Below are 11,498 nucleotides of genomic sequence, written 5' to 3'. Positions count from 1 at the left end.
TTCCTGCTCCTGCACTGAGAAGATCCACCTAGAGTGTCAATCACAGCATAGATTGGACCAAGATGCCAAGACTCTCCTGGCTGCATTTGAAAGAAGAGATGGGCAGGCACCAATGCAAGCATTCCTCCAACAACCTGAAAGACAACATGACAACACCAGAATCTAGGGATCACGCAACAAGAAGACTTGAACACCTGATTCCAGAAGAAATAGAAATCGACTTTAAATGTAACATTATGAAAATAATAGAGGACCTAAAACAGGTTGTGAAAAACTGCTTTAAACAAATGGAGAACACAAACAAAACCATGGAAGAAATGAATAAATCTCTCAAAAATATCCAAGAAAACCAAGAAAAAGCAATCAAACAGGTAATGGAAACAGTTCAAGACTTGAAAAATGAAATGGAGGCAAAGAAGAAAGCACAAACCAAGGGAAGGTTGGATATGGAAAATCTGGGTAAATGAACAGGAACTACAGAGACAACTATAACCAACAGAATACAAGAGATAGAAGAAAAAATCTCAGGCACTGAAGATACTATAGAGGAAATAAACTCATGGATTAAAGAACACAACAAATTCTTAACACAAAACATCCAAAAATTCTGGGAGATCATGAAAAGGCCAAACCTAAGAATAATAGGGGTAGAAGAAGGAGAAGAATTACAGCTCAAAGGCCCAGAAAATATATTAAACTAAATTAGAGAAGAAAACTTTTCCAACCTAAAGAAGGATATTCTTATGAAGGTACAAGGAGCATACAGAACACCAAATAGACTGGATTAAAAAAAAAAAGCATCCCCTTGCCATATAATAATCAAAACACAAAACATACAGAATAAAGAAAGAATATTAAGAGTTGCAAAGGAAAAAGGTCAAGTAACATATAAAGGGAAACCTATCAGAATCACTCCTCACTTCTCAATGGAAACCATGAAAGCCAGAAGGTCTTGGATAGATGTGCTGCAGACACTAAGAGATCATGGATGCAAGCCTAGACTACTATACCCAGCAAAGCTTGCATTTACCATCGATGCAGAAAACAAGACATTCCAGGACAAAAACATATTTAAACAGTACGTAGCCGCAAACCCAGCATTACAGAAAATATTAGAAGGAAAATCACACACCAAGGAAGACAACAACACTCATAATAACACAAGCATCTGACAACCCTCCACCAGCACAACTCAATGAAGGGAAACATACAAACCCTACCACCAGAAAAAATAACCAGAGTTAACAACCACTGGTCATTAATATCACTTAATATCAATGGACTCAATTCATCTATAAAAAGGCACAGGTTATCTTTTACCGGGACCCATCAACATGGGCCGCGTCCGCACCAAGACCGTGAAGAAGGCGGCCCGGGTCATCATCGAGAAGTACTACACGTGCCTGGGCAATGACTTCCACAACAACAAGCGCGTGTGCAAGGAGATCGCTATCATCCCCAGCAAGAAGCTCCACAACAAGATAGCCGGCTATGTCACGCATCTGATGAAGAGGATTCAGAGAGGCCCTGTCAGGGGTATCTCTATCAAACTGCAGGAGGAAGAGCGAGAAAGGAGGGATAATTACGTCCCTGAGGTCTCAGCCCTGGATCAGGAGATCATTGAGGTAGATCCTGACACCAAGGAGATGCTGAAGCTTCTGGACTTCGGCAGTCTCTCCAACCTGCAGGTCACTCAGCCTACAGTGGGGATGAATTTCAAAACACCGCGTGGAGCCGTTTGAGTCTGTTCTGTCATTTTCAATAAATCTGAAAATAACTTTAAAAAAAAGGCACAGGTTAAGAGAATGGATATGAAAACAGGATCCAGCACTCTGCTGTTTACAAAAAACACACCTCAAACTCAAAGACAGACACTACCTCAGAGTAAAGGGTAGGTTTTCCAATAAAATGGACTAAAGAAACAAGCAGGCGTGGCTGTACTAATATCTAACAAAATTGATTTCAAATTAAAATCAATCAGAAGAGATGGAGAAGGACACTTCATACTCATAACAGGAACAATCTATCAGAAGGAAGTCTTAATCCTGAATATCTATACCCCTGATATAAAAGCACACACATATGTGAAAAAACATTACTAGAACTCAAAGCATACATCAAACTCCACACTCTAATAGTAGGAGGTTTGAACACTCCTCTTTCACCAATGGACGGGTCAATCAGACAGAAACTTAACAGAGAAATAAGAGAACTAACAGATGTAATGAAACAAATGGACTTAACAAACATATATAGAACATTCCACCCAAACAAAAAAGAATATAACTTCTTCTTAGTATCTCATGGAACATTCTCAAAAATTGATCACATAATTGTAACAAAGCAAACATCAATAGATACAGAGAAATTGTAGTAACCACCTGTGTACTATTGGATCACCATGGAATAAAGTTAGAATTCAACAACAATGCTATCCCCAGAAAGCCTACAAACTCATGGAAACTGAACAGTCAACTACTGAACCATACCTGGATTAAGGAAGAAATAAAGAAAGAAATTAAAGTCTTCTTTGAATTCAATGAAAATAAAGAGACAACATACTCGAACTTATGGGACACTATGAAAGCAGTCCTGAGAGGAAAGTTCATAGCACTAAGTGCTCACCTAAAGAAAACAGAGAAAGCACATATTGGAGACTTAACAGCCCACTTGAAAGCTCTAGAAAAAAAAGAAGCAGACTCACCTAGGAGGAGTAGAAGACTGGAAATAATCAAATTGAGGGCTGAAATCAACAAAATAGAAACACAGAAAACAATCCAAAAAATCAATGAAACAAAAAGCTGGTTCCTGGAGAGAATCAACAAGATTGATAAACCCCTATCCAAACTAATCAAACGACAGAGAGAGAACACGCAAATTAATAAGATCAGAAATAAAAAGGGGGACATAACCACAGACACAGAGGAAATTCAGAGAGGCATTAGATCTTACTACAAAAGCCTGTATGCCAGAAAATTGGAAAATGTGAAAGAAATGGACATTTTTAAAAGATAAGTACCATTTACCAAAATTAAATCAAGACCAGGTGAATATTTTCTTTGTTTTGTTTTTGCTTTTTATTTTCAAGACAGGGTTTCTCCGTAGCTTTTGGTTCCTGTCCTGGAACTAGCTCTTCTAGACCAGGCTGGCCTTGAACTCACAGAGATCTGCCTGCCTCTGCCTCCCGAGTGCTGGGACTAAAGGCATGCGTCACCACCGCCCGGCTCAGCTGAACAATTTAAATAGACCTGTAAGTCACAAGGAATTAGAAGCTGTCATCAGAAAACTCCCTACCAAAAAAAAAAAAAAAGCCCTGGACCAGATGGTATCAATGCATAATTCTACCAGAACTTCTAAGAAGAGCTATTATCTATACGCCTTAATGTGTTTCACAAAAATAGAAACAGAAGAATCATTGCCAAACTCCTATGAAGCTACAATTACCCTACTATCAAAACCACACCAAGACTCAACCAAGAAAGAAAATTACAGACCAATCTCACTCATGAACATCGATGCAAAAATTCTCAATAAAATACTGGCAAACTGAATCCAAGAACACATCCAAAAAATAATACATTATGATCAAGTAAGCTTCATCCCAGAGAGGCAAGGCTGGTTTAACAAACGAAAATCCATCAATGTAATCCAACATATAAATAAACTGAAAGAAAAAAACCATATGATCATTTTATTAGATGCTGTCAAAGCATTTGACAAAATTCAACACCCCTTTATGATAGAGGTCTTAGAGAGGTTAGGGATACAAGGTTCATTCCTAAATATAATAAAAGCAATATACAGCAAGCCAACAGCTAACACCAAATTAAATGGTGAGAAACTCAAAGCTATTCCACTAAAATTAGGAACAAGACAAGGCTATCCACTCTCTCCATACCTCTCTAATATAGTTCTTGAAGTTCTAGCAATAGCAACAAGACAACATAAAGAGATCAAGGGAATTTGAATTGGAAAAAAAGAAGTAAAACTTTCGTTATTTGCAGATGATATGATAGTGAATTGAAGTGACACCAAAAACTTTACCAAAGAACTCCTACAGCTGATAAACACCTTTAGTAATGTTGCAGGATACAAGATCAACTCCTGAGGCAGTGAACTTCACAGAGAAGGACTGAGCCAGTGACCTGGGCCAGAATTGTGAACTCCACAGAAGCAGTAGTGAATACAGAACAGGGACATTTGCTGAAGCAGGACTGGGCCAGTGACCTGGGTCAAAGCAAGTCTGAGGCAGCAAGCTCTGCAGGAGTGGGAGCAGATACAGACCTGGGACATTTGTGGAGGCAGGACTGAGCTAGCCACCTGGGCCAGAGCAGATCTGAGACAGCGAAGTCCACAGAAGCAGGTGCAGGGGAGCAACCAATAAGTGAGTGGGCCAGAGACAGAGACCTCAGTGGGTCCAGGCATGAATCTGGGACCTTCAAGGGAGTAGACCTGGGACAGAACCCTTGTGGGTCCAAGCATGAGTCTGGGACCTCCAAGGAACTAGGTCTGAGCCAGGATCTCTGCAGGTCCAGGCTTCAGTCTAGGACCTCCAAGGGAGTAGGCAGAAACCAGAAAACTCCTTGGGACTGGGCATGAGTCTGGGACCGCTGAGGGAGTAGATTGGAGCCAGAGACCTTTGCAGGACTACCCCAAAACAGGGACCTTCACAGGAGTGGATCCAGATGACAGATTTTTATGAAAACAGGTCTGAGTTGGAAAACTAGGCCAAAGTAGGCCCTAGACAGTGAACTCCATGGGAGTGGAGCAAATCCCGGGAGTGCTGAGTGACCTTCAGGAACATGGAATAACCAATGGTGTAACTAGAATCATGGCGCTGACTGCAGCATGAGCAACAATCATCTGAGCCTTGGATCCACTGGAACCTGGAAGACTAATCACCAGAATCACAGGCAGCCTCAAACACACCAATTAGAGGAAAAGATGAACAGAAGAGGTAAGAACACATGTAACACTCAAAGAGCAACACAACACCAGTAAAATCTAGAGACCCTACAACAACAAGACTAAAACAACTAAATATAGAACAAGCAGAGGAAAATAACCTAAAAAATAACTTCAGGGGAATGTTTGAGACTCTTAAAGAGGAAATGAGAAATTCCCTCAAAGAAATGGCGGAAAAGATAAAAAATTGAAAGACAGCAACAAATCCTTTAGAGAAACTCAGGAAAAAAGCATTCAAACATATGAAAGAAACTATTCAAGGCTTGAAAACTAAATAAAAACAATAAAGAAAAAACAAGGCTAGGGAGTTATAGAAATAAAAATCTTGATAAAATGATCAAGAACCACAAATGCAAGATTATACTGAAAAATACAAGAAATAGAAGACAGAATATCAAGCACTGAAGATACAATAGAGGAAATAGACTCATCAGTCACAGAAAGCATTAAATTTAACAAAATCTTAACACAAAATATCCAAGAAATATGGGAAACTATGAAAAGACCAAACCTAAGAATAATAGGTATAGACGAAGGAGAAGTTCAACTCCAAATCACAGAAAATATATTTAACATAATCATAGAAGAAAACTTCCCAACCTATAAAAAGATATGCCTATGAAGCTACATGAAGCTTTTGGAACACCAAATATACTGGATCAAAAAAATAATGTCTGCTTGCCACATAATAATCAAAACATTAGAGAGAGACACCAGAGAGGACACTGAGAGAAAACAGGAAGTGCAAGATGGAAGAGAGGTAAAAGAACAGATGCAAGCGGCAGGAACCGGCTCCTGCGCAGTGGCAGACACAAGCGGCAGGGATGGGCAGGCAATAACAAGAGCAGATGGCCCCACTACAATTAAATCAAAGAGAAACCCCGAGGGGAGACCAAAGAGGTGGCAGACACAAGGGGCGGGAACGGGTGCGCAATAACAAGAGAAGATGGCCCCACTACAATTAAATCAAAGAGATAGGCCTTTTGTTGGCGAGGTCACCGGCAACGGGGAGCCTGGTCCTAATCCTGAAGACACTTCAGAAGGGTGAGAGGGTTCTTGACCTGTGGCAGGAACTAGGAAACAGAGCGAGGGCATTTGATAAGCGGAACCCTTGGCCAGCAGGGAAACCTGATTCGGTTTTAAAAGACCCATTAGATAGGATCAATAGGAAGAGATGGGCAGGCGCCAAGGAAAGAATTCACCCAATAATCTGAAAAACAACATGAAAACACCAGGACCCAATGATCTTAAAACAGAAGTATTTAAACACCCTAACACAGAAGAAGTGGAAAAAATTGACTTTATGAAAGCAATAGAGTCCCTTAAACAACATGTAAAAAAAGCCCTTATAGAAATGGATGAGAAGTATAACAAAAAGTTTGAAGAAATGAGTAAATACATACATGGTACCCTGGGAAACCAAGAAAAAAAGATCAAACAGGTAGTGGAAACAGTTCAAGAATTAAAAACTGAAATGAAAGCAAGGAAGAAAATACAAACTGAGGACCAGCTGGTTATGGAAAATCTAGGTCAACGAGCAGAGTCTACAGAAACAAGCATAATCAATAGAATACAAGAGATAGTAGAATGAATCTCAGATTCTGAGGACACTATAGAGAAAATAAACGCAAAGAACAAAGAAAACAGCAAAGCCAACAAATTCTCAACACAAAACATTCAGGAAATATGGGACACAATAAAAAGACCAAACCTAAGAAAAATAGGAATAGAAGAAGGAGAAGAGTCACAGCTCAAAGGCCCAGAAAATATTTTTAACAAAATTATGGAAGAAAACTTTCCCAACAAAAAGAAAGATATTCATTTAAATATTGAAGAAGCATACAGAACACCAAACAGACTGGATCAAAGAAAAACATCTCCTCGCCATATAATAATCAAAACACAAAATATACAGGTTAAAGAAAGAATATTAAGAGCTGCAAAGGAAAAAGGGCAAGTAACTTATAAAGGTAAACCGATCAGACATACACCTGACTTCTATATGGAAACCATGAAAGCCAGAAGGTCCTCGATAGATGTACTGCAGAAGCTAAGAGACCATGGATGCAAACCCAAACTACTATACCCAGCCAAGCTATCGTTCACTATCAATGGAGAAAACAAGACATTTCAGGATAAGAACAAATTTAAACAATACGTAGCCACAAATCCAGCCCTACAGAAAGTAATAGAAGGAAAATCACAACCCAAGGAATCCAACATTGCCAACACTGCCTACAATAACTCAGGCATCTAGCAACCCCTCACCAGCAGAGCTCAATGATGGGAGACACACAAACTCTACTACCAAAAACAATAAGAATAACCGGAGTAAACAACCACTGGTCATTAATATCACTTAATATTAATGGGCTCAATTCACCTATAAAAAGGCACAGGCTAAGAGATTGGATACGAAAACAGGATCCAACAGTCTGCTGTTTGCAAGAAACACATCTCAACCACAAAGACAGACATCTACTCAGAGTAAAGGGTTGGGAAAAAGTGCTTCAAGCAAACAGTCCTAAGAAAAAAGCAGGTGTGGACATACTAATTTCTAACAAAACTGACTTCAAACTAAAATCAATCAGAAGAGATCGAGATGGACACTTTATACTCATAACAGGAACAATTCATCAGGATGACGTCTCAATCCTGAATATCTACGCCCCTAATATAAAAGCACCCACTTTTATAAAAGAAATATTACTAGAACTCAAGGCAGACATCAAACCACACACACTAGTAGTAGGAGACTTCAACACACCTCTCTCTCTAAGGGACAGGTCAATCAGACAGAAACCTAATAGAGAAGAAATAGAACTACTGGAGGTAATGAAGCAAATGGACTTAACAGACATATATAGAACATTCCACCCAAATAGGAAAGAATATACCTTCTTCTCTGCAGCTCATGGAACCTTCTCGAAAATTGACCAGATACTCGGAAACAAAGGAAACCTCCACAGATACAAAATAATATCAGTGTCGACCTGTGTCTTATCTGATCACCACGGATTAAAGTTAGGAGGCAACAACAATACTACCCACAGAAAGCCGACAAACTCATGGAAACTGAACAGCCAACTACTGAACCACACCTGGGTCAAGGAAGAAATTAAGAAAGAAATTAAAGTCTTCCTTGAATTTAATGAAAATAAAGAGACAATGTACTCAAACCTATGGGACACGATGAAAGCAGTGCTAAGAGGAAAGTTCATAGCACTAAGTGCCCACTTAAAGAAAACGGAGAATGCATACTTTGGGGACTTAACAACACACCTGAAAGCCTTAGGAAAAAAAGAAGCAGATGCGCCCAGGAGGAGCAGGAGACTGGAAATAATCAAACTGAGGGCGGAAATCAACAAAATAGAAACACAGAAAATAGTCCAAAGAATCAATGAAACAACAAGTTGGTTCTTGGAGAAAATCAACAAGATCGACAAACCCCTATCCAAACTAATTAAATGACAGAGAGAGAACGTGCAAATAAATAAGATCAGAAATGAAAAGGGGGACATAACCACAGACACAGAGGATATTCAGAGAATCATTAGATCTTACTACAAAAGCCTGTATGCCACAAAACTGGAAAATACAAAAGAAATGGACTTTTTTTTAAAAAAAAATAAGTACCATATACCAAAGCTAAACCAAGACCAGGTGAATGATCTAAATAGACCTGTTAGTCGCAAAGAATTAGAAACAGTTATCAAAAATCTCCCTTCGAAAAAAAGCCCAGGACCAGATGGTTTCAATGCAGAATTCTATCAGAACTTCCAAGAAGACCTAATACCTTTACTCCTTAATGTATTTCACAATATAGAAACAGAAGAGTCATTGCCAAATTCTTTTTATGAAGCTACAGTTACCCTGATACCAAAACCACACAAAGACCCAACCAAGAAAGAGAATTACAGGCCTATCACACTCATGAATATCGATGCAAAAATTCTCAATAAAATACTGGCAAACCGAATCCAAGAACACATTAGAAAAATTATCCATTATGATCAAGTAGGCTTCATCCCAGAGGTGCAGGGCTGGTTCAACATACGCAAATCTATCAATGTAATCCACCATATAAATAAACTGAAAGAAAAAAAAAACCATATGATCATTTCATTAGATGCTGAAAAAGCATTTGACAAAATTCAACATCCATTTATGTTAAAAGTCTTGGAGAGATTAGGGATACAAGGGTCATAGCTAAATATAATAAAAGCTATTTACAGCAAGCCGACAGCTAACATTAAATTAAACGGAGAAAAACTCAAAGCCATACCACTAAAATCAGGAACATGACAAGGATGTCCACTCTTTTCATACCTCTTCAATATAGTGCTTGAAGTTCTAGCAATAGCAATAAGACAACACAAGGGGATCAAGTGGATTTGTATTGGAAAGTAAGAAGTTAAGCTTTCGTTATTTGCATATGATATGATAGTATACATAAGCGACCCCAAAAACTCTACCAAAGAACTCCTACAGCTGATAAACACCTTTAGTAATGTGGCAGGATACAAGATCAACTCCAAAAAATCAGTTGCCTTCCTATACACTAAGGATACGGAAGCAGAGAGGGAAATCAGAGAAGCATTATCTTTCACGATAGCCACAAATAGCATAAAATATATTGGTGTCACTCTGACCAAGGAAGTGAAAGATCTATTTGACAAGAACTTTAAGTCTTCGAAGAAAGAAATTGAAGAGGACACCAGAAAATGGAAGGACCTCCCTTGCTCTTGGATTGGGAGGATCAACATAGTAAAAATGGCAATTCTACCAAAAGCAATCTATAGATTCAATGCAATCCCCATCAAGATCCCATCAAAATTCTTCACAGATCTGGAGAAGACAATAATCAACTTTATTTGGAAAAACAAAAAACCCAGGATAGCCAAAACAATTTTATACAATAAAGAATTGTCTGGAGCATTACCATCCCTGACTTCAAACTCTATTACAGAGCTACAGTATTGAAAACAGCTTGGTATTTGCATAAAAACAGAGAAGTCGACCAATGGAATCGAATAGAAGACCCTGACTTTAACCCACAAACCTATGAACACCTGATTTTGATAAAGGAGCTAAAAGTATACAATGGAAAAAAGAGAGCATCTTCAACAAATTGTGCTGGCAAAACTGGATGTCAATCTTCAGAAGAATGAAAATAGATCCATATCTCTCACCATGCACAAAACTGAAGTCCAAATGGATTTAAGACCTCACTATCAGTCAGAACACATTGAACCTGATAGAAGAGAAAGTGGGAAGTACTCTACAACACATGGGCACAGGAGACTACTTCCTACGCATAACCCCAGCAGCACAGACATTAAGGGCCTCATTGAATAAATGGGACCTCCTGAGACTGGGAAGCTTCTGTAAAGGAAAGGACACTGTCACTAAGACAAAAAGGCAACCCACTGACTGGGAAAAGATCTTCACCAACCCTGCAACTGACAAAGGTCTGATCTCCAAAATATATAAAGAACTCAAGAAACTAGACCGTAAAAGGCTAATCAACCCAATGATAAAATGGGGCACAGAGCTGAACAGAGAATTCCCAACAGAAGAAGTTCAAATGGCCAAAAGACACTTAAGGTCATGCTCAACTTCCTTAGCGATCAGGGAAATGCAAATCAAGACAACTTTAAGATACCATCTTACACCTGTCAGAATGGCTAAAATAAAAAAAACACCAATGATAGCCTTTGCTGGAGAGGTTGTGGAGAAAGGGGTACACTCATCTATTGCTGGTGGGAATGCAAACTTGTGCAACCACTCTGGAAAGCAGTGTGGCGGTTTCTCAGGAAATTCGGGATCAACCTACCCCTGGACCCAGCAATACCACTCTTGGGAATATACCCAAAAGAGGCCCTACCATACAACAAAAGTATATGCTCAACTATGTTCATAGCAGCATTGTTTGTAATAGCCAGAACCTGGAAACAACCTAGATGCCCTTCAACGGAAGAATGGATGAAGAAAGTATGGAATATATACATATTAGAGTATTACTCAGCAGTAAAAACCAAGGACATCTTGAATTTTGCGTACAAATGGATGGAAATAGAAAACACTATCCTGAGTGAGGTAAGCCAGACCCAAAAAGAGAAACATGGGATGTATTCACTCATATTTGGTTTCTAGCCATAAATAAAGGACATTGAGCCTATAATTCGTGATCCTAGAGAAGCTAAATAAGAAGGTGAATCCAAAGACAAACATATACGCATCCTCCTGAATATTAACCTTCATCAGGCGATGAAAGGAGACAGAGACAGAGACCCAATTTGGAGCACCAGACAGAAATCTCAAGGTCCAAATCAGGAACAGAAAGAGAGGGAGCACGAGCAAGGAACTCAGGTCCTAGAGGGGTACACCCACACACTGAGACAATGGGGATGTTCTATCGGGAATTCACCAAGGCAAGATGGCCTGGGTCTGAAAAAGCATGGGATAAAACCGGACTTGCTGAACATAGCAGACAATGAGGACTACTGAGAACTCAAGAACAATGGCAATGG

The 11,498-nt window shown here is 39.2% G+C and overlaps 1 protein-coding gene across 1 annotated transcript; it reads left to right on the top strand.

Annotated features, from left to right (window-relative positions):
* The first annotated feature begins 1,329 nt into the window (after positions 1-1,329).
* LOC121433857 (40S ribosomal protein S17-like) lies at positions 1,330-1,777 on the top strand. Its single transcript, XM_041632517.1, has one exon. It carries the CDS (start codon positions 1,335-1,337, stop codon positions 1,740-1,742), a length of 408 nt encoding a protein of 135 aa, XP_041488451.1. The 5' UTR covers positions 1,330-1,334; the 3' UTR covers positions 1,743-1,777.
* Positions 1,778-11,498: the final 9,721 nt, after the last annotated feature.

The sequence above is a fragment of the Microtus oregoni genome, unplaced genomic scaffold, assembly GCF_018167655.1.
Source record: "Microtus oregoni isolate MIOR12 unplaced genomic scaffold, Mior012 000041F_ref0000270, whole genome shotgun sequence".
Lineage (NCBI taxonomy): Eukaryota > Metazoa > Chordata > Mammalia > Rodentia > Cricetidae > Microtus > Microtus oregoni.
This window is presented reverse-complemented; position numbering and strand designations above follow the sequence as displayed.

Bases quoted from the DNA above. Each gene is read 5' to 3' on its own strand.
- LOC121433857 (XM_041632517.1), top strand. From the start codon at position 1,335: ATGGGCCGCGTCCGCACCAAGACCGTGAAGAAGGCGGCCCGGGTCATC.